Genomic DNA, 24564 nt, shown 5'->3' on the forward strand with positions numbered 1-24564 from the left:
TAAAAAACACAATTGAAATGTAAAAATAGATTTGTGCAGTGGATGGACAAGGTGCTGTTGACTGATCAAATGAGTCAAAAGTAGTTTGCAAAGTTTCGTGCTGGAGATTTCTTGCTGGCTGATGCTCGATGCTCCATGGTTGGATAGACTAAAGTTGATAGTGATCAAAGTGAGACATTAATTGAGAACAATCAGTGTTATACCACATCAGAGATAGCTGACATACTCAAAATATCCAAATCAATAAAGTTATTGGTGAAAATGAAAAAAGTGTCTTTTACTTTACAGAAAAAACATATGGACTTTTTGCCAACCCAATAGCAACTCTTTATTGTGGACTGTAGGGCTATTCTGAGTATGGTTCCTATTGGCCTGTCCATCCCTTTCATTCATCATTGCTCAACACTGATCCTATCTTATGTTCTAGTCAAATTGGATCAACTCTCTAGCAGTTGTACCACTTATTCAGTTTCAGTGCAAATGCTGCCGCAGCTTAGAAACTTTCTCTTAGAACACTGATTGGAAAGATTCTCAGTCATATAGGGTTCTGCTGCTGCTTTTCTTATTCTTTTCTTTACAGATTTTATTTATTCATTTTTAGACAGAGGAGAAGAGAAGGACAAAGAGAGGGAGAGAAATATCAGTGTGTGGTTGCCTCTTGAGCACCCCATGCTGGGGACCTGGCCCGCAACCCAGGCTTGTGCCCTGACTGGGACTTGAACCAGCAACCCTTTGTTTCGCAGCCTGTGCTCAATCCACTGAGCTACACCAGTCAGGGCTGCTTCTCTTTTCCCATTGTTTTATTAAGGTTGTTTTTGTACCTGGCTTTTATCTCCTGTACTAAATTGTAAAGTCTTAACTTTCTTATTCTCCCCACCCTCTTGTACCTGGCTAGTAGGGCTTTGATTAGTAATCCCTAACAATGGCTAAAACATGTTTAATTTAAAATCTCTCTCTTTATAAGAGGTAGAAGAAAAGGGAGCTAGAAACTGAGCTGGTGAGGGCAAAAGTGTATGCCTTATCAATTAGCAAATTATTCAGTTCCCAAATTACTCACTTTTTACTTTTATTCTATCCAGGCTTTGTTTGTTATATGGTTGACTACTGTCAGCCTTTGAGATTTAACTTTTAAAAAGGGTTTGGATGGTCAGAGTGTTTTATTTACAATTGCTTTAAAAAATATGTCTTGAACTTAGTGCCTCTAAGTAGTACTGTCTGGAGAGTACTTTCCTCCCCAGTCTCTCTATAGGCACACTCAATGCCTACTCCAAATTACCCACCCCCCAAATAGCCATAATTATAAATCAGAAGACAGGCTCAATGAGCCAGACTTGTGAGCACGTTTAAGGATCCTAAATTGTGAGGTTGGTGCTTTTCAAATTGAGGTATGGTGTTCATTTCCATTTAAGGCTCTTGGATACATTGCATTGCCTAGTTAAGGTATCACTCACCTAATTACATATTTTCTCCTGCCCACTTACTGTCTTTCACATTCATCCTCATTCTGTTAAACTCAGATATTTACATGATTCCTAACACTTCGTAGCTTTGAAAAACTTGTTGCCAGCGAGCAGTACATTTAATGACAGTTACTTGAATGAATTTTGATGTTAATAAAGTATCTGCCTTTTTCTGTCCCTTCTCTACCACTTTCATTTTTTCTTTTCCTTCACTTTTCTTTCTTAAACGTAGTTCTAAATTATTACCACTATTTTTAGTAGTATTACCATTAACAGTAGCAGTAGCAAACTTTTAGAACTGAAGTATAACATGCATATAGAAGAGTGCAAAAATCATATATGTATGCAGCTTGATGAATTTTTATAAAGCTATCATCTCCAGAACCACCAAGTAGATGGAGATACAGAATATCACCTGGACCACATAAGCTTCTTTGTGCCTCTTGCAGCAACTACCTGCCACTGGAGAAGATCATTACTATTCAGACCTAAGCCACCTGTTAATTCTTTACATTTTTAACTTGCTGTTAAAGAGCTTCTGGCGTGTTCTGGGATTCTTAATTTTGAAAACACTTTCCAGGTCCATTCAAATTTGCTTTGTTTAAACATTTCATTAAAAATATATGTATATAAAATAGTCTCTGTGGTTTCCTGAAGACTTTAAAACCAAGTATACTGGCATTATTACACTTTTTAAGTATATTTTTTAGGTCTGTGAATTTCATATAAGGGGGTTCCATCAACAGAGGGGCTTTTTGTGATAGTTCTAAAAGCAGCGTTGGATTTCTTGGGTGTCTGTGAATCTTCAATCTTTCTTCCCGGCAGTAATTTCAAGTATTATTGTGATTTCTCGGTCTGCAGACTTTAGAAGGAAGTAAATAAAGAAATTAATACTATGTTTACAACTTGCTGCTCTTCACGGTCATACAGATGTAACTCCCCATGTATGCTCCCCAGCATGTTTTTCATATTCATTTAAGGAAACACATCACTGGTTCTTTTCCTCTAGAAGATTTTCTCATAAAACATTGACTTTATGTTATGGTAGAAGAAGCCATTGTCACTCTTTTGTACCTGAGAGAAGACGAATAAAGTCACTTTTCTGTTTTTTAAAGGTTTTATGTATTCATTTTTATGAGAGAGAGGAAGAGAAGGACAAAAAGAGGGAGAGAAATATCAGTGTATGGTTGCCTCTCATGTGCCCCATACTAGGGACCTGGCCCGCAACCCAGGCTTGTGCCCTGACTGGGTTTCAAACTGGCAACCCTTTGTTTCATAGCCTGTGCTCAGTCCACTGAGCTACACCAGCCAGGGCTCTGTTTTTAAACCAGAACGGGGTAGGTAAAATGTTTGATCTTTTGGAGACTCCAGATTCATGTGGACCTTAGATGCTTTTGCATCTGCAGATGTCTTCATTATATGTATTCGTCATTTCTCTAACATTGTGTAAACTACTTCAGCTACCACACCCTACCCAAGTCTTTTTATTTTTTATTTTTCATAATGTATCAAGGGATTATGGCATTTGGAGATCCTTGATGTGTTTTCCTGAAACTGAGCCCCTGATTGGGCTGTCAGCAGATGCTCTATCACATTGACTGTCCCTGTTGGTACAGAGAGGTGTCAAACGGGCAGTTTCTCCCTTTTGCCATAGAAAGATGAAGTTTTAGGTAGTATTTGCTTATAGCGATGTTTGTGCCACTGTTTAAAAGTGATTTAAACTTGTATCCTGTTCATACCTTATTTTTGGAGGCCTGTTTTCCTCCCTTAGTTTGAGGTAACATAATGATGTTTTCAGTGCACAAGCCTTCTCCTTCAGTATAGGTGATCAATTTTGGGGAGGGGGTACAGTAGTTATTTTTACTTTTTGTCATGTGTTCTAATGTGGTATCCTTGTGAGTAAACACCAGAGCATTTTGCTTTGTCAAAAACAAACTAATGCAAAACCAAAGGTATGCATGCATGTCTTCTTGACAACTTGGACCTTGATCTTGTTCCCTAAAATTTTCAGGCTATTTTGGTTGACATTTCTATATGTAGAAATACCCCTAGCCCAGGCTGCCAGAGTCATCTGAATAAGGTATAGTTGTAAATGTGAAGTAACATGTACAATTTTAACACAGCTGCTCATAGAGGAGAGAGGGACCATTGATTAAGATTGGCAATCAGAGAGGACAGTATAACTTTTCGCCCCTTCATTTGAAAATTGAGATCCTTAACTGCATTTTGAATTAGTTCATCCATGAGCTGTTAATCTCATGGAGTTTTTGGAGAATAAGCAATAGAATAGATGTCTCCTGAGAGGAAGATTTATAGAAGAATACAGGTGCATAGTTCATTTCACTCACATACAAGTGAGCACCAGGTTAGATAGATTCAGTGGTTGGCATGCATGCATCATCTTTTCAGTCTGAATTAGAGTTGTCTATATTCAGATGAGCCCAAGGCATCTAATAAATTGAAACATGAATGGGAATTGTTAACTAAGAAAAGTTTTCCAGTTTTCTTAAAATTTAAATCCAGCTAGTCTAATACACAAGTTTTCTTCATGATTATCAGACTTCACTGCCATGGAACAAACCCTTGACTGTCAGAAGAGGGGTGCTTCATACCTTACAAAGGTGATAACAGACGGAAATTAGGAGCCAGTGGAGAGCGCAAGGATTTAGGTATAAATGATAAGGTTCTATGTGTGGAGATGTATCCATATCAGAACTCTATCTTAAGAGCTGCTTTGTAATCTTCCTTCCTTCCTTTTCCCCAAACCATGAAGGCACAGTACAGTTATATTTCATCTTTTTTGAGTGTTTTTTTGGGGTGAACTTTTCACTGTGTTCCCATCAAATTACATATGTGACTCAAGGGAAAACAGTTTAGGTTATGATATATTTATTAACAAGGGAAAAGCTCAGTTCGCATTGTTAGTTTTACTTTTTTTTACTCTCTTCTTTCTAGTGAGTCAAAAATACTCCCCCTTAACTTCATGTAGAGAACAAACTTTATACAATAAAGTAGGAATGGCAGATTTCACAAGGGAAAAAGTTGCTGTCAACTTTATTCCACAGCAACCTGGAAATTTGGGTGGATTATCTGTTCAGAGGAGGTTTCCTTTATTAATTCTTTTTCCTTTTCTTCACTTAAGACATCTGTTAATATTTCACACAGCCCAACAGATGTTGCAAAGCAAGTCCCATACTTTGTTCTCAAGAAAAATGACATTTCCTCAATTGGTTCACCCTACCTCTGTGACTGGGCCTAACCTGCTGCTTCTGCATAATTTGCATGTATTAAGTTATATACCTTAATGCCAGACAAAATTGTAGTTTCCATGTTATTTTTATACAGTGAAGTCTAATTTGATCATAAACTAGTTTACATGTAGCTTCCAAGTTAAAGTAGCTAAAAATTTTTTTAAAATCTCCTTTGAGAGTGACAACCTAATTCCACATTAGGATTAGAGAGCAAATTATCTTAAATTTTTCTATAAAATAAGTGAATTACAGAAGCTTGAGTTGTTTTGCCATTAGGAAGTGCTTGCTGGTTGTCATGCGATGTGGAGCATCACTTTTATTATTTTGGCAAGAACAGGGACAGTTTTGTCTTGACAAGCCATTAGATGAATACCAGCATGTGTCACATGAAAAACCACTGATCTTTAACCCAGCTCTGTACTTAACCAAGCTCTGAAAATGAATAGTGAATAAACGAAGAGCAAAGGCCAGTTTACTGTCATTACAGATTACAGAATCTGTTAACAGCTGCTGAACTGAACCCTGGGAATTATAGGTATTGTTCTGTGAGCTAGCAGAAGTCCTAGAGATGCTTGTTAAACTGTGTTATATAAATTATACATTTATTTAAATTTGCTTACGATTTACATGGTTACAAACATAGCTAGAAAAAGGTGAAAATTCTTGAGTACTCTCTCAGTGTATTGAATGCATGCCTTTATTACCAAACCCTTACATTTACAGACAACTGTCTCAATGAGGTTTCCCTGTCCACAGTTGTGGAATTTATTTTTAAAAAGCAATGTACTTTCAGAGAAATTAATAAGTATTAAGAAGAAAAGAAAAAGTATAGAGTATCTCCTCTTCCCTAAACAAAAGTAAAACCACAAACACGCAAAATCAAAATCCTTTGCTCATTTGTTTCTTCAGGTAAGTGTTCGTTGGGGCTGATATGTGAACCAACATCTGACTTTTTCTTTCTTTTTTTTTAATGGAGGAGAAAACCTAAACCCACCTCAATACCCAAATAATGAAAAGATCAGTAACATTTTAAACAGTTAGTTGTGGGAATTATGCTTACAGAGCTAACAAGAAAGAACACACTCACTTGCTCTGATGGTGGAATTGCATTGTGCCTCCCTATAGTCTTGTTATCCCACACTAACTGAAATGCAAATTCTTTGCTACTAATTGGATCTCATTGAGGGTACATGCACAGTATGTAGTTATATGCAAAAAGATTGAAAAAGATTAAATTTCTCTGTAATTAAAACTTTTAATTACTATCCAGAACATCAGAATCTATAGTATAGGTTTAGATTATACATGTATAATTTTTTTCCAGATTATTCAACATAAACTATGAAATGCTTAGTAAGGTATCAGCTCAAAAGTTAGGGGAAAATGTTTACTTACAGCAATCTATAAATTTGATTTTATTGAAATCTCATGAAAATACATTTTAAATGCTAAACATCATAAACATCAGAACTCACTTCCAAAATGTTTTTTTCCTTCAGTTGTCCAGTCTATTGTAACATTGTAAACTGCATGTGAGTTTCTTACTTTGTGGAAGTGTATTTCTGCTATGTGTTATGATGAGGTGGAGGTATTCACATTCCAATATTGTTTATAATAACTTGGGCACCATTTAGACCTAGTTGGTGTACTTCTTAATTTCTGTGGTACATCTCTCGCTATCAGTTAATGTGGAAGAGCTTGCCCGTGGCCTTTAATATTTGCAATTCTTTAACTTGAAATACATAAAATAAAAGCTGCAAAAAAGCAATGGAAGTGATACCTGCCTCCAGCCCCACCCCGGTTTTAAGTAACTTTAATACAAATGATTTCAGATAGTTGTTCCACAATCTTCAGACTACATAACCAGTGAACAAATTGAAAAAAATCATTTTTGTGCCTTGTAGTTATATTTTGTTGTCTCTTAGTGTAATACATCTTGTTGTCTTCGTAAACAAGTCATATAAACTAGTTAAAAATGTCTTTAATCAAATGCATTTAGAAGATGCAGTATACTATGATATATATTTGTTGTGAAAAAATATTTTGAATCTTAGAAAGACATCCTGGTGATTTTGAGGCTTTTGCCTTGACTGTAGTAGTATGAAGGTACTAGTTACATTGCAGACCTGTTTCATCTAGAACAACCTCAGACATTGATATCTGAAATAGTTCAGTTTGCCTGTGCTTGGTAGCATTTTGTCAGAAGACTGCTGGCCGAGCAGACTAGATTTGGATGTATTAGCTAGTCAGCCTAATAACCCTGTACAGACTGTATTGATTTTCTAGGAGAGAGTTTATGAACTAAATAAACTTGGGGTTGGTGTCTTAATAAACTGCTTCTCTGTCTGTCACATTTAGTTACGGAGCTATGCAGTTTAGGGGGAAAAAAGGCTAATTCTGTTACAGATTGTTCACAGCAGGGTCTCCAAATTAGCCCTTTGTTTTGTAATGCCACCTTGCTTGGGCTCGCTTTGAGCACATTTCTCAGTTTTGCCCTAATGAGTTGCAACACTGATAATGTGGCTGATGATCTTTCATTGATTTCACTATCACTTGCTTGTCTGGTAATTGATCCGTTGCTGAGCCTCTAGTTAATTATATCGGCTTTGACATGGCCCGGTCCACAGGGAATTTCAAGTCTTGCAGAATAACAGTTTTAATAAAAGAGTCTATTACTGCAGGTGCTTGCTGCTGCATGCCAGTTGATTTTTGTGTTGTTTGTGTGTGTGTGTGTGTGTGTGAGAGAGAGAGAGAGAGAGAGAGAGAGAGAGAAGATACGGATGGATGTTTGGGGGGGGTGGGGTGAGGATACCAGGGAAAGAAGAGGACTGCTGGACTGAGAGAAAGAAGAGGTGGGGGCTGGCAGAAGAGAAAGAGGGTGTGAAGGAGAGAGGAAGAAAGGAGGGGGGAACTAGGGAGAGCAAGAGGCAGGCGAGAGAGAACACGCAGGCAAAGCGATACAACAGCCTGAGAGGAGCGAGGAGGAAGCATGCTATTGACAGTGTCCTTAAGCCTCCCACAAATAACAGCCATTAGTGGGAAGGTCAGGAGCTGAGCAGGCAGCTTGACTGAGGCACTGAGTGCCACTTCAGAAATCAAGAGGCTAGCAAATTTTAGAGGGAGTTTAAGTGGGTAATAGCTAGCTGTAAAGGTACAGTCACTGTTGACAATTGACTCATAGGGTCTTTTCCTGCCCTCCCCCTTCAAGAATATTTTTATTGACCACAGGTGGACTTAATATATTTTAAGGCTACAGTTCTTTGGGTTCCTGTTTGCTTCTTCTAAGATATTGAATTTGCTGCTTTTGAGACTTTTTTGTGCTTAATGGTGGTGAACTGGAGGGAAGTTTAACAGAAAAGCTTTCAGGAGATGTCGGTTCTAGAGGGGAAGGCACATTTGTGTCAACATAGTGTACGTTTTCTCATCTTTTCTCATTGTCCACTAATGACACAGAGCTGCCATTGAAGCTCTTTTCTGTTTCTTTTGTTGTTTCAGAGAGTAAGGTTTATTGTTATTCTTCAGTTAAGAAGGAGCAAGGAGAGTGGTACATTTGTCCTCGATATTTGTAGGTGGTTGAAGATTAATGTTCCTTACATTTTAAGTTTAGGAAGGATGGCTTTTTCCTGCTGACTACTTTTATGAGATGACATGAATTTAGCTTTCCATTTTGAAGTTACTGTTTATGTACAGTGCATTTTGTTCAGTTCTGCTTTTCCATATATAAGGTGGATAAACACTACCTAATAAATAGTTGTTTTCTTTTAAAAACTGGTTTAATTAAAAATACGACACGCTATCAAGATTATATTTTTATCATGCAGGAAAACATCACAGAATTTTCCTTAGAGATCTTGAATAGAAAATGGAGTTTTTATATTCATTACTTTTTGCCTGAAATGAGACAGGCTTTTTTCCTTCATCTTTTTCTTTTTTATGATTTGAAAGGATATTGTAAATGCTTCATTCAGGAACTTTAACAAAGGACTTTTCTCCACTTTTGAGCTTTAAGAAAAGGTATACTTTTTTCCTTTGCCTTTCAATTTCTTACTACTTAACATCCAATTTAGTAATTAATGAATGACCTGAAGAACTGCATATTAAGTAGTATACATGCATGTACTTTGTAAATGTTTACTGTGCATCTTCTATGTTAAAAACTGCTAGGTTTATTTATTTACTTATTAGGGTGTGAAGTTATGTCCCTATGTGTATTATTTTCTCTGGGAATCTATATGTGGGTATAAAGAGCCTAGTACATACTATATGGCTTTTAGGAGTTAACATTTAGACAACTGAGCCAACTTTACATTCTCTTAAATCTGAATATTTTTCTTTCTTCCAATATAGCTTGAAAAAATGGCTATGTTTTAAGCATAGCAATTTACAAATGTTAAAAGTAAAGACTGATGTCAGATACTGCCTGTTATACCTGAAAGCATTGTTGGGAAAAATTCTCTGAGAAGGGCCCTAGCTTCTCCTCACCATATGTACTGTCCTTCTGTGATCATGGTGCTGCTTGGAGAGTGCAGAAGTGTGTATCTATGTGTGTGTCTGGAGAGGGGTTAGTGCAGGGTGTCATTTGGTGCCTGACAGTGGAACAGTGCAGTTGACTCTGAGCTCTGCTATCCAATGACACGCAGTGGCTGAGAGTTTGAAGCTGATGGTTGGGTCTCCAGTGCTGCCTGCACACCTGACAGGCAGCTGTTAAACTGAGCAAAGGCAAGCTCGGGGAGTCACAATCTATGCATAAATGATAGGGGTATCTGTGCAGAAGGTGCGAAAGCAGCTCTGACCCCCTCCCACCCCCAAATCTCCCCCTTCCCAAATGAAATGAACAGTTCAGCCAGCTTCTTAACTACACTACACTCCTGCTACTGGCTGCCAAGAGGCTCAAAAAATCCACCTTCACTTTTCAGTCAGAAGAGGCAGAAGTGGATGTGAGAGAAAGAGAGACACAGAGAGACAGAGAGCCAAAGAGGGCAAGAGACTTGACTTTAAGAGACTCCTGTACTGACAACTCCATGCAGTTCGGAACCAGAACGACTGCGGCTGAACCAGGGTTCATGGGGACATGGCAAAACGCTGATACTAACCTTTTATTCAGAATGTCCCAACAGGTAAGTTACTTTCTTTTCTTTTCTTTTTTTTTTAAAGAAATCTTGAATTGTTATGTGCACGTTTGTTTGTGCTGTTTTTCTTTCTTAACATTTAAAAAAATTTGATCACTTCATAGTTGGGCTCTGTTTTGTCATAACTGTGTTACTGGAATGTGCAGGGTTACTTCATGGTTTCCCTAAGGGCTCCTTAAAAGAAAAAGGGGAAAGGATACTGAAGTAAAAGAAAGCAAAGGCATTTGTTGCAAAGTTTTCACAGTACAACCTGGGTCATGAAAAGAGACTATTCATTTATTTGTTTTCTGTTAAATTTTTTTTAAAGCCACCACCCAACAACTGTATCTTTCCATCTATATTAATCACTTCCTCAAAGTGTCTGTCTCAGAGGAGGTTCTCCAACCAGTGATAAAATGTGGGGGCCCCTCCGCACAGCTTAACTGACTTCCTGGGGCTGGAAGCAGTGGACTCCGACCTGAGGACGGGAGGCTGTGCAGGAATCGCTGCCAGCGCCCATAGTCGCCGGAGGAGGAGGAGGCGACCGGCATAGAATAGAGGTCTGTGCCTACCGTCCCAGCTCCTCCGCCTGCTGGCCCGCCTGCCTCCACACTTGCCCCTGTGCTCCCTGCCGGCTCTGGCTCCAAACGCTCGCTCGCTCGCCCGCCCGCCCCGCGGGGCACTCACGCTCCGGAGCAGCCTCGGCGTCCTCCCCAGAGCCGCTCCTCCATCCCAGCCACGCTGGTGGCGGCAGGGTGTGCTGGGTGTGCTGGCTCTGCCGAGAAAGCCGAGGTGATCTGCGAGGCCAGCGGCTGCTGATAATTAATCACCGGAGCCGGCGGCTTGTACCGTGCGCTCGGTGATACGCGCCCGGCGCGCAAGGCTCCTCTTGCACAATTACTGGCTCTGCGGCTCTGAGGGGGAGCGAGGGTGAGAGGAAGCAAAGGGAAACAACCCAGAAACTTTCCTCTTGGACTGTGCTCAAGCGAGGGAGGGAAGTTCCCTGGTGCCTCCCTCCTAAACACGTCTTGATTTTCAAAAGCCTGCACCAAACTCACACAAAGCAAGAATTAGTATATTATCATCCACACAGCACGAAAGTATTACTGACAAATACTTGGATTTTAAGCAGATGACGTTAAGAAATGAATAGTTTCACTCATTTAAAAAAAAATACAACTGCTCTTTATAAAAACCCAGTTTTGTTTGTAGGCGTCCTTGGGAATTAAATATTTTATTGACTTAATTTAGATTTTTAAAGTATTGGTAATGAAGGGAAGAAAACAATTTGCTAGGCTGTAAACTACCACAAGTTTAGAAATACATCTGCAGAAGATTGTGCACGGAGCCAGGGTTTCGTAGCATTTAGCTAGAGAACAGTTTTATCGCACAATTCTAGGTAGGATAAATGCATTTGAATAAGGTGTATTTTGACATATCCTGTAGAGGGACCCTGATTACTGCTGATACAGTAAGCTGGGTTTAAATGCAATCAACATAGACCCAATAAGCAACTCTTTATGTGCAGTTTCCCATTCTTGCAAGTTAAGTTCATTTCCTCCCAGAGATAATTCCTTGTCATTGCAGTGTGCTTTGAGAGGTGTGTTTCTGAGGCATATCCCTGCCTGGGTGGCTCTGTTTCTGGTTGGAACACAGAGTGTGTTTTCATTGACCTTAGGATTAAATAGCTTGTGCCATACTTTAAAAATTAGATGTTACCTTCAGGGTTTTGTATGAGTTAGTGGAGGTCAGGGGTGTGTGTGTGTGTGTGTGTGTGTGTGTGTGTGTGTGTGTGTGTATTGGAAGGGAAGATTGGTTCAGGTCTCCCTCTAGCTAGAAAAGAGTTAATAAAACCAGATAGAGATAATGATCAATTGATAAATGGCTATTGAACCACAGAGATGGTGTTAGATTGCTTCTCTGGCACTAGCCCATTTTCAAGTAGATTTGAATCTAAGGAGACATTAAGTTGTGGAAAACATTTTAGCTAAAAAAAAAGAAAGAAAAGAAAATTATATAAATGATAGGTCAGAATTAGGAAAATAATTTGAAATTGCTCAGAGAGAGAAACTTGTACAACTAAGCTATTATGATGTCTTTGATGCAGCTATTTGACTCTGTGGGTATAAAAAGATCTATTTTATGTGTGCCTGTGTGTATGTATGTCTAATGGTGAGCTTCAGTGACTATATAAACAAGTAGAAATAGAGGGAAGTAATTTATGCATAATGGTGCTATATAAAACTATAATACTAATTATACTGTTTACTAAATAGTAGTACAATAAAGGGAGAAAAATCACAATTTAAAAAAGTGTTGTGATTCAACTATATTTTATTTTTGGTTTTGATGTAGTTAGCAACTCCCCCCTCTTTTTCTGTCATGGTTGCTAAATGTTTACCTCCTGTGCATTTTTGAAAAGCATGTAAAAGAAGTACGAGTCTACATGATTCTTTTTTTCCTCCTTCAGGATGACATTTTAGTTTGTATAACTATTGTGTAAACTTAAATTCAAACTATGTGTAAATCTAAAAATATATGTGCTGTGTATGTTTAATGTCTTTATTTTCCTTACCTATATTTCATCAGCAGTGCTGATTCAGAATGCGTGTGTATGTGTGTGTACAAGAAAGACACTTTTCTTAAAATTGGTTTTTCTTGAAGCCAATAGTTTTAAGAAATACTAGTTTCTATATAAACATTAATCCAGCTTTTGTCTTATTGCAGGTAAAAAGTTTGTTCAGTTTAATCAAGTATACAGAATTCTGTGTATCTCATTACTAAGGCATTAAAAGGCTTTTCTATTATTACTTTAATTTCTAAGAAACTGATTTAGCTCATGAAATAAATTTTATTTTGTATATTTTATCTCAAAATTTTCTGTAATAACATAAAAATATAAGATTGACATGATGATTTCATTAAATATTAGAGAAAACTGACTAGTAGGTTTTAAAACTGAGTTACAGAGAATTCACTACCAGTATTATTTAACTACAGCAAAACTTGTAGTGGGAAGTGTCTCATGAATACTGAAATTTAATAATCTAGGTTTGTGTCTTTTATAGGAAAATTAGAAAGTAGAGATATAAAAATCTTTGTTTTGTATGAGCAAAGTAGGATCTGCTTATATGTAAATCTTTCAGTTTGTCTAATACTAACAAAAAGGTACCACAATATGAAGCCAATTTAGATTTGGTGGAATTAAGTATGTTCTGCTAAAGTTAGGGATACAACAATTTCAGTGCATTTTTCTGTCTTTCTACATTTTTTCCCATATTCAGTTATGATCTTTTCAAAAGGGATAATTTTTTTCCATACAGACAAATATTTGATAACCTTAAAGGGCATGCCTCTTGACTTTTGTAAAGGGAGTTCTTATTTGGTTTACTTTGATCAGTGACAGGCCGAGAATGACCAGAAACCCTTTACTCATCTTCTCTGTTAATCTCCTAGAGTCCAGAACGTTATTTTGCCCATTTTAGCCTCATGAAGTTTTTGTTAAAAGCAAAAAATGAGGCCTGCTTTTGAACCTTTTTTTTTTTAAATCAGGTTTTTAAAGGTGATTTTTCTAAAATGTTTTGTGTATTTGAGAGACTGGTATATAAAATTCATAGGTACCTCAAGTAATGCAATAGTCTAATATATTTTGAAATCTTTTCAGAAATGAAACCATAACAGATAAACGGCTATAGCCCATGTTTTACACGTTTACATTACTAGAGGCATTTTCCTTTAATTATTGGTGAGGTATATTTAACCTTTTCAAATAAAATGCAGATTCCTTAATAAGGTCTCTTTTCAGACATGAGTGAAATACTAAGTTAGAATTATAAATGACTCTGCATCATTATGTAGTAATTTAGGATTCACCCAATGATGTAACACAATTAACAACATAATTTCATTGTGAAACTGTGTCTTATTAAAGAACACTGTCTGACATTCTCTTACAGTTGCTTTATTTAACTTCATGCAAATATTATTAGTAGTGACATTTTTCTATTGTGCATTAGATTCTCTCATTAGCATGATGTGTTAGTTATCACCAGAGAAATAATTTCCTAGATAGGTGAGGGGCAAAACAAGAAAGCTAAAAATTAAATCAATGATTTACATTAATGCCAGAGCATCTGCTCACCAGAGATATGACAAAGTAAAGGAAACTTTCTTACTAATATAAAATCTAGCACATATCAGAGAAATGATAAATAAAATATATTGTAAGAAATATATAATTACATTGCTAGAATCCATTTAAAAGCATGTTCAATATGAATTTTTCTCCCAGTAGTCTCTTAGTTCTTTCTATTTATATAGACAGAGTTTTATTTTGTTGAATCTATACTTTAAATTGGAAATGATTTTGTCTGACTTTTTACCCTTCTAAGTTATTTGAGTGTTTATTCACTAACAGCTTAAAAGGCACATATACCATTTTTCTTACAAGTCAGATGTCCAGTTGTATATTGTGGTTTGATTCTTTTTATAGTTCATACAATACATTTTTATTCTGAACTCTGTCCCACTCATGTAGACAAGCCTTTTAACATAGGATGTATATTCCTATTTAATCAGAGCCCTGAGTAAAACAATTGATAGTTAACGGTCTTTGAAAATGACTTTCATTGCCAGGCTTCATCCAAAGCTAGGTTTCTGCACTCTTTCCTCCTCCCTTTTTTTACCCCCTTTTTAATGATCATGTCTTACTAAAAAAAGGATTAAATTGACCAAACTTAAGGTCGTGTTGCTAAAATAAATATTTATATTGTATTAGGAGGCATGTAATTTCAGCCTGTTGAATTACTAGGCTGCTACCTCCTATTTAGTTCTCTTCTAATTTGAGTGTTAATAGCTTTTATTTTGAAGTTTTAAGTATAAGGCATATATTCAAATGTAATTCTTAACATCCGTTCTGATAATGTAACCCCAAAATAGGAGTATTTGGGTAATTGTTAAAATACAAGTTGTAGCATAGAGACAGGTGTTTGTAGAAGTCTGTGTATAGCATGCAGATTTCACTTACCAGACACTGTCTAATTTGTAATGCATTGGGGAAGTTGGCATGGAAAAATAGTCGTATCGATGGTATTTATGTAATGGTAATGCAAGTAACACATGCACCAACATATTCTCAGATATGTATGATGTATACGTTAAAAACTTGCCCCAAAATTTCAAGTTTATTTTCAACACACTATGTTAAGTGAGTTTGAACATAGTAGGTGGTCATTTTGAAATTATTTTCCTCATCTTTCTGCCATCTGCAAACTAGTACTGTGTTCGGATAATTTGTAAAGCCTTTTCCTGAGGTGAGTCAAGTAACCACAGTTAAAAAATAAATCCCTAAAGGTGCAGATATCTTATCTATAATTGCAGGTATTTTTTATAATTATATTTATGAGTGTATCTTAACATTCACTGATAAATCCAATTATTCATGCATGCCTTTATGAAAATCTGATTAATATAGTGACAGGACAGATTTGGGCTACTACAGCAGCACACACTCCCACTCCTGTGTCAGGGTTAAGAGCTGCAGCAAATCCTCCCTAACTAATTAGATGCTGAGTAAGGCATCTCTGAGAAGTTGGGGCAAAAGTGAATGGGTCACAGCCAAAGCAGGCTTGCAAGAACTCCAGTGATAGTGAAAGCATTCAAATTTGCCAGGTCGTTGTGACACGGGGAGCTGATTCCTAAGGAACAGACCGTTACAGATAGTGAGCTGGCGTTATCCTCTTTAATAAAAAACAAAAATTTTAGTACTTCTCCCTTCCCACCTTATATGCACTTACAACACTCCTTAAAGAAAGTTACATTGGGCATCTACCCTTATCAATCAGCAAAGCTTTTGAGAGAATTTTCCTTATAAACATGAATAGCCAATGACTGTACTATAGGTGAAGAGGTATTTTATGAACTTGGGACTCTTGATTAAAATGTGTATATCAAAAGGAATGACAGAAGTAACTGGCATTTGCTTTTAGCTTGTGTCCATAATTTGAATCATAGTGCTTCAACTGATATAGGAATTAACTCCTTTCTTTCCAGAGTGTGGTCAGGGAACTTTGTGGTAGTAGCAAGAAAAGAGTGAATCATGGGATGACTTTCTCAGTGAGAGAAATTTTCTCTCAGACTCCTTGCTTGTTATTGTCCAAAGAACATGGAATATAATGGTTCCAAGATTTCCTTTCTCGTGAGGTTTGGAGCGTGATTTGTTATATGCACACAATCAATTCTTCACCATGTGAAAACCCTCTCGTATCTTTCATGGTATGCTTTTGCCGCTACATAACCACCTTTTTCTAGGCCTTGGTCAGAAGATTATGTGAAGATTGTAGAAAATGATTGATCTCACCTCTGTCTGCCAAAGCTGATGCCATTTTTATTTCCCGAAAAGCAGCTGGCTTCCACATTTTACATGGTTATCCTCATCTACTGAAGGACTGGGCAGAGGAGGAGAAAGGGAGTTCAAAGACCCTTTCAGGAAACTTTGACATCTATTTTTAAGCTTTAGAGAAATAAAGTAAAAGGAGTCATAATTCAGGATCAACAGTCTTTATATCCTGACATGTAAGCAACTCATTGTGTAATAGAGGGAATTTTTTCCCTGTAAGATAAATTAGTAAACAGGTGAGAAAAATAAGATGAAAAAACATCCTGAGCAACTCAAGCTCTAAGAAGTTTTAATATGTGTGTATGACATCCCCAAAATGATACCTGGGGCTGTGATATCCAAGTTGCTCAAATCTCACTGAACATGACCTGTAACTGCCTTCTTCCCCAGGTTTAAAAGAAAGTTTAGAGAATAGGAAAAAATAAAAGTATTGAGTCTTTTTTAATTTGTACATTCCTTGTAGAAAGTCTAGAAAATTTCATAGTATACATTCAAAACCTAAGGTGAAAATTTATGAGTGGAGTTCATTTGGGTGAAAACAGTGTGCAGTGTCATTCTGTTTAAACACTCTTATGTAGCATTTCATACCGCAAAGTCAGAGATTAAGAGAGGAGAGGGAGCCCTGTATCATTTCTTCATTCACAGAGACTTCCTTAATGGAAATGCTTGTAGAAAAACAATGCATTGCTCAAACCAGCTAGCTTAGAAATCAAATTCTCAGGTTATTAATCATCATTCCAATTAACAACAAAAAAAGAATTGATCCTTTAACAACAAAATAATATCCTTTTGTTTTTCTTTAATTAAGCCCATCAGCTTTTCATTTCTCTCTGTTAAGAGAGTGAAAATAATCTTGAACAGTAGGAAGTTACTCATTGAAACACTGATTCTCTTGAGCATATCTGACATCTTATTTACTCAATAATTTTGGACTGCAGTGTTATTTTGCTACTGTCTTAGGGTTTGTGTGTTGTTGGGGGGGGGTGATTTAAGTCTCACTTCTATTTGGTTGGCAGCAATTTATTTAATGACCTAAATACATGGTTAGTCTTTTGTTTCTTCTTTTCTCTGTTCCCATAGACCTGATTTCTTTCTTTCTTTATTCTCCTTTCACCTCATTTCTCTTTTTCAGAATTTCTCCTTACTTTCACTGGCTCTTTTCTCCCTAATATAAAAGAGTTGAAATGCACCTGAAATGTAACAGTAATTGAATAAGGCATCTTTTTGCCAAGTACATCATTCGGAAGAATTATGGGAAAGAGGTGCCACCCTCAGATGTGGTCCTCAGTGTGTAAGTGCTGACAGGAGGACTGTCCCGAGTTTTGCTACGTAAGGGTTCTTTAAGTAAGTGCGTGATAAAAACATGTAAGCAGGGGCCCAGGCTTATCATTCAAAGGCGCTGAAAGGCAGCTCAATTTGATCCTTCGCCTGTGTAAGAAAGTACTTAACTGAAAAGAGATTTTGCTTTTCTATTTCTCTTCCTTTTCTTAAAAGTAATTCTTGGGCTTATCATTTTGTACAGTTAAACTTACTTCTACACAGGAGAGAACATTTCATTAGAGGGAGGAAAATGTGCAAAGTTTTCCTTCAATAGGTTGAAGGTATGACTCTTTGAGACTGCAGTTATTTAACGAGTTAACTGAAACATTTAAAAAAGAAATTGAAATGATGCAAGGCTAATATTAACATGACATCATGAAATTGAGATTTAAAACACGTGGTATACATAACACAATGAGGATTCATAACTGTTGTGTATTTAATAAATTTTAACTCATTGTCTTACACGGCAGAGAGATTGTTAAAGCTGACAAGATTAAAAAGTATCATTCTATATGGGAAAGACATAGCTTTCAGTATTGTACCTGCTGTGCTTTTGTGTGACTGTCATGAATTTTTCAACTTTATTAAGGTGTCTTTTAGTAGCTATTTGTTCTCTAGACAGTTCCTTAGGACTCATTTTTGACCAGAGTGCCAGAACTGGGAGGGGGGTTTTTAAAATAAAAATTTCATGATAATGAATATTTTACATGCCAAAAATAATTACTTTCAACTGGCTTAATATAATAAAACTAATATTAAAATGAAAACCTCTATTGACAGAGTTTTAATAATGTTTTTTCTTTTATTACAATTAAAGTAAGAAAGATTTCATTGATTTAAATCACTAGAATGGCTATTTGGGGCACCTAATGGGGTGCATAGGTAAAGAAAGCTGCTTACCACTGTGCCCTCTGCCACTGACAGAGGGCAGTAGACATGACTGGGAGGCCACTGACAAGATACAGGAGAATAACTACACACTGAGCATATTCATGAAAGTGTCTCATCAGTGAGAATGCCTGCAAACATTCTCTTTGTTGATCTCATGTCAGAACCTAACTAAGGAGTCAGCTAGGTTATCTGCTGCTTTATCTATTACCACTTTCCTTTTATTCTTTCTTTTTTAGGTATAAGTATTATTAGAGTACCAGAAAGAATCCAAACCAAAGCCTGGCTCTAGACTTTGTGAAAAGATTTACTCTTGTTATGGAAAATAGTAAAGAAATCTTACATTGTCATGTGATAGTACACTTATATGTGGAGCACAGGCATACGGAAGTCTACACCTGCCCATTGGTTGGTTGTGGGAATTAAGTGATTTATTTCTAGGTTTGTTGAGTAATTGTTAATGACTGCCTCAAGAGCAATGAGTTATGTGGATTAGTTCACCTTAAAAAGAAATTCTCCATTTTGGGAATTTCATTTGAATGATTCCTTATACTTTGTAATCTTTTTGCTCCTTGAGCATAGCTTTTTGGTGAAGTTCAGTTCCATTCATTGGGAAATAGTGAGATTGATTCTTATGTTGTGAATTATTGCCATTTTCAACCAGTGAGAAACTATAGTTCTTTTCAAACAAGTTAGAACTAAGCTGGGAGAGAGTTACCCAGATGAGACTCTTTGACTCAAACTACAAATGTCTCATTATTTCTCTTCCCATTTCTGTTCCTGTTTTGTTTTGTTTTGTTTTGTTTTGTTTGGCAACTTCAGAAAGTAATCATGGGGCATTTAAAAATATATTACCAATCCTTTTCTCTGCTGAACAGAGTTGATTGTGAAAAATAATTTTTTCATTCTTACCTTATTTTTGGCATTTATTGTACATTAAGTAGAAAGCATAGAAAGAGAAGTCCAACATCTGGGAGAGCTTGTTTCAGTAGCCGGACTGGAAGCCCAAACCCTGGCTTCATACAGGTGAGATGTGTTAAGGGAATAAAGGACTTACACATTTAATAAACCCCGCCTGCCTGTCAGCTTGGTTTTTCATGTACCATTGTTGTTCAAATAAGAAAAAGAGTGTTCACAACCTGTGGTGAGATTAGAGTAATGAAAATGAAGTGTTAATCTGTTGATAGCAAGCCCATCTCATATCCTGCATCCTGGGCCACATTCATGCATGTATAATATATTCCAGGTTTTCTCACGACCAGAGAAGCTTGGATGTTCATTATATTGGAAACACCCTTTTGGTAAAAAGTAATGTTATTTTAACTTATACAAATAGTTATCTTTAATGATTTCTTAATAAACCAACTGCTGCCTGCTTTTTAAGTATGCTGATAACCTGTTCTTCTGTATGTGCCAGTATTCTTGTACTTTTGGAATCATTTTTTTTCTACAAATGCAGAATGCTGAAGTGAGCCTTAACATAAGCCCAGTTTGAGATACCCTTTTCTAGAAGTTGGTAATTAACAGAAATAAGGAAGGAGTTAAGTGAGCACAGTTCCTTAATCCCCAAAGAACACAGGTTAAATATTATTAAACACGCATGATCTCACTCTTTATTTTTCCCCTTAAAACAATAAAGTGCAAATAAAATAATAAAATCAGGAGTCTTCTAGAACTGCTTTATAGCAGCTGCTATGTTGGGAACCCGAGATCAGTCTAGAGCTTTGGTCATCATGAGTGGGAATTAATTGTATGTATATGTGTGTGTGGTTTTTTTCCATAAAATTCTCTTTCTGAAATAGATTAATCAATAAAATGTAATGAATCATACTTTTCCTGGAATTCATGTTTTAATTTTTTAACATTTTACTAAATTATTTGAGAAGTCTTAATTTTCCCCCTAAAGCTATACAATTAAAGAAAAGAGAGAATAAGTTTAGTCTTAGATTATACCAAGTGTTTTAAAATCATGTGAACATGTGTGCTGTCCCATAGGATCGTCTCTTCAGGAAGTGCCTTAGGGATGGTTTCAAGAGACTTATAAAAGGGGTTGGAGAAGTGAATTGATAATTGAGTTCCAGGTGTCTACTTCTGATTGCCCAAATTACAAACATAATGGATACTAAGGAAAAATGCTTCCCATAAGTCATATATCATATTGTCATTGAGATATTGGGCCTTGGATTATATGTATTGAGCTCATACTTACAGCATTTTCTCCTTTCCTATTTACTGGGAGTTATGGAATGAAGTATGATCATTATGATCTTGTGAACTGTTTTCTTCAAGTTTTTAAGAATCAAGAGAATTTCAGGATTGAAGTCTGTGGAGTAAGTTTGGCATATTGTTCAAGGGTTTCTTTCTTAAGGTGAAAATGGGAGGAAAATACTTCTCTTTTAGGAAGGAAATATCTAATTAAAAACAATCATTCAAGAATGTGGGCCAAAGATGAAACGTAATTTCAAAACAGTATGCTAAAGTTGATTTATATTTTACTACTTTTTATTTTATTTTATTTTATTTTTATTTTTTAAAGATTTTATTTATTTACTTAGAGAGAGGGGGAGGGAGGGAGAAGGAGAGGGAGAGAAACATCAATGTGTGGTTGCCTCTCCATGGACTCCACTGGGGACCTGGCCCACAACCCAGGTATGTGCCCTGATTGGGAATTGAACCAGTGACCCTTTGGTTCACAGCCTGCGCTCAACCCACTGAGCTATACCAGCCTGGTAAATTATACTATTTTTAATAAGTTGGAATATATCCGATCATAGCTTATTTAGTGCATTTCTACACTGCACAATACATCAGAGATTGCCTAATATAGTTGGTTGAACCAGAAAGGTACTTTATTTCCTCTGCCAGATAGAGTACTTTCAGTTTGTTTATAAAATCCACTAGTAGGTAGAAATACTGTGCTGTTGTGTTTGATTGGGAATAGTGAATGTTGAAAGATTTTTCCTCTTGCATTTGCTTTCAGTTATGAAAAAAAGCAAACAGTGCATGGTGACTTTGTCATAGACATCTGCTTTTAGGTAATAATCATTTTTAAGGAAATATGCCATGACTTTTGGGGTCATTTGAACCTGCAATAATGTCTATTTAATATAAGTATAAATGTCAGATTGTGGCATACATGTGGAGCTAGTAAAGATGAATATTTGCTGTGATAATATTCATGCATCCTAAATGTTGGCTTTTAAAATTTACCTTGAAGATGTATTCTATTTTCACATTAGGGTCAGTTTTCACTTAAGTACATGATCTTTCTAGAAAGGAAGTACAGAAGTGTTAACATGTGACTGAACAAAATGGATATAGACTCTGAGTAATAGTTTGATGTGAGCATCTTTTCTGGGCTGCAGAGAAGAATGTGGTTGATTTAAAACCAGTGTGAGTGTTTGTTGAACCACTGTGTAAGACCAGGTCATCAGTCATGGATTTGCTTTAAAAAAATTTTTAATTATGAAAATGAATTTCTTTTGCTTTGCACTTAAGTTTTATTGAACAACTGTATTTTGAAATAAAATTAGCTACCCACTATCTTAACATTGTATAAGCCCATGAAGTATGTATTTTAAAGCCTCTGTTCCTAGATATCCTTTTCTTTTCCTTGCACAAACTACAAAGTCTCTGTGGAGTAGTATGACATTTTAAAGATCGGCACTTGCCTAACGGGGCCTTGTGGAGGGTAAGGTAAGTTAAATGAGTGGAGTTAATCTGGTGGGGGACTGTGGGGGACTAAAAAACTCTGTGTCAACCACAGTGAGGTAGCAGCTCCTTAGCTCCAGGCAGCTGTTGGCAGGTGGGAATGCAGGCATAGTGTTTCGAGATCCTCCTCTTCTTTTTTAAATGAGAAGCCAGAAATCCAGGTTTTTATGTGAAATCTCCTGATTTTTAAATCTTGGCAACCTTTTCAAATACTTTTTAAAGTGTGTGGTCCAAACAAAACTCATCTGCAGGCTTTATTCAGCATGCTGGCTGCCAGATAGAAACCTCTGTTTTAGATAATATTTTAATGGATGAAGATAATAGTTTCATTGCATGTGATCATTCATCTTGGGAATTCCCCACTGGGATGAACCAAATTCTTTATTTTTTTTTCACAATTAAAAACAATGTTTAGTAAATATATTTCTGGTGCTGATAGGTTTTTTTAAAGATTTAATTCATTTATTAGAGGGGAAAGGAAGGAGAGAGGGAAACATCAATGTGTAGTTGCCTCTCACACACCCCATACTGGGGACCTGGTCCACAACCCATGCATGTGCCCTGACTGGGAATCAAACTGGTAACCCCCTTGGTTTGCAGGCCAGCACTCAGTCCACTGAGCCACACTAGCCAGGGCTGATGCTGATAGTTTTGATGTGCAACTATTGTCGTTATGACTGACATATAAAGAAAAATAAAATGTGAGCAAAACAAAAAATGGTCAAAGGATTTTACTAAAGGTTAGAAAAATAAGAATTTTATAATTATAGGGGAAGAAAGGGAGATTTCTAAATTCTGAAAAGAATCCCATGATTTGTGTCAGTTACTGATGTAGATGGATGAAAAGCTGAATTCAACCCTAAAAAACTTTTCATCTCACCTTTCAGCAGTGATTTTTGTCTTTGAATTGTTGCAGGATTGCTATAATTTACCAGGCAATTGATTATGATGTCATGAGGAGGAGATGGACCACAAGGGGAAAACTTCTCCGTACTAATTTGTACAAGGCCAATATTTTATACAAGCTTCAAGGAAACATCATTTATATTGTGTAAGAGGAGATTTTCAATGTCTATCTAATTTTTTGAAGGGGCTCTTTAAAAGAAATAATCTATTCATAATTGAAATTCTCCAGGCAAATCAGATATCAACATTTTCAACAGAACAGGTAATTAATTGGTTTGAATTTCAAATTGAAGGTCACCCTGTTATTGATTTTTGTGGGAATAGGAAACAACATCTTGTTAAAATGGTCTGCAGGTGAGGCCTGGGTGTGCCTAGGTTCTGTCTAGGGGCTTGTTGAGCAGCATTACTGGACAGTATCAGACACCAATCAGAAGGGAGTCATCTCTGATGTAAACATACCAAGCTGCTGGTTTGCTTCCAGAACTGCAGAGAAGAGTTGAACTGGAGAAAAGACCAGAGATTAACAGTTTGTTTTATAGTAAGTCAGGTATTTCAAATCAAGTGACTGGTGCAGCTTGTTACGAATCATCTGCAAGTTTGTCGGAAAGACATTGGTATGCCATGTGCTGGAAGTTCAGCATCAGCACAGCTGTGACTTAACACTTTTGGAAACTTTTCAACTGGGACTTAGTAAAGTATCTTTAATACAAGGGGAGGAAAGCACTGAAGTCAAGAGGATGGTGAAGAATGGAGGATAAAAGAATATACCTTTATAGATGCTATTAGTTTTTATAAAATAACATTTGTGCCTTGTATTTGATACATGGTTTTATTGTTCCATATGTCAGGCTATTTTAAAGCAGTCATTTCTCTCGTTGCTGTGTTTATACTTTTTAAAAATGGTCTAATATAAAGGTAACATGAACTAAGTGGGTGGCGAACAGTGTGTCTTTCTAAACTAGAATAAGTATTTTAATTTCAGCTGTGCTGAACAAGTTGGAAACTTAAGCAGCGTCTTTTTATGGTTCAAAGTAAAATTCTTGAAAAGGGCAAGCCTTCCATTCTAAATACCCTGGAGCTGTTACTGCAGTTATTTCCAGGTTGACATAGTTTTGTGTAGGCATGACAGTGGCACCAACCATCTACATTAAGCCTTAACATTCCACAGAACCATTTCAAGTTTATTATGAGCTTCAAAGCCTGCTCATCCCTAAGAGAATATCAAGTTTAAGCATGTCACTTTGCCAAAGTCACAATTAACTTTCTTAAAATTAAAAAAGTTCCTTTCTTGAATCAAAAAGGCTGATTTTCTACAGGTGATCTTTGCAGAAACTTCTCAGTTCAGTACAGATTCATTTTTCTGATCCACTGTTGCTGCCCTCTGGAGTTCTGTCTGTCAATTCCTCCTGTTAGCAATGGTTGGAAACGACCCCAAATAAAGCAGGACTCATCACAATTAAAGCTTCGAGATGATGTCAACATTCCTTTTCAGCTTTATTCCTAGAGCTCAAGTCATTGAT

At 36.6% G+C, this 24564-nt stretch overlaps 1 protein-coding gene and 1 long non-coding RNA gene across 8 annotated transcripts in view; one reads left to right on the forward strand and one right to left on the reverse strand.

Annotated features, from left to right (window-relative positions):
- The window catches only part of BNC2 (basonuclin 2), a 421558-nt gene that overhangs the window by 127559 nt on the left and 269435 nt on the right, over nt 1-24564 (forward strand). For 4 of the 7 annotated variants that reach the window (XM_045840769.1, XM_045840770.1, XM_045840771.1 and 1 more), the window contains exon 3: nt 9628-9828. The exons of the other annotated variants lie outside the window; for them this stretch is intronic. In XM_045840769.1, the coding sequence (XP_045696725.1) occupies nt 9628-9828 (201 nt within the window). The remainder of the gene's footprint in view (nt 1-9627; nt 9829-24564) is intronic. 7 annotated transcript variants of the gene reach the window in all.
- Nucleotides 1113-10614, reverse strand: LOC123820071. The gene is made up of 3 exons (XR_006785881.1): nt 10507-10614; nt 9805-10014; nt 1113-2322 (listed from the first exon to the last, which is right to left on the reverse strand). It is a non-coding gene; the product is annotated as an uncharacterized LOC123820071 (long non-coding RNA).

This window comes from Phyllostomus hastatus, unplaced genomic scaffold, assembly GCF_019186645.2.
Source record: "Phyllostomus hastatus isolate PE091 unplaced genomic scaffold, TTU_PhHast_1.1 phas_contig_34, whole genome shotgun sequence".
Taxonomy (NCBI): domain Eukaryota; kingdom Metazoa; phylum Chordata; class Mammalia; order Chiroptera; family Phyllostomidae; genus Phyllostomus; species Phyllostomus hastatus.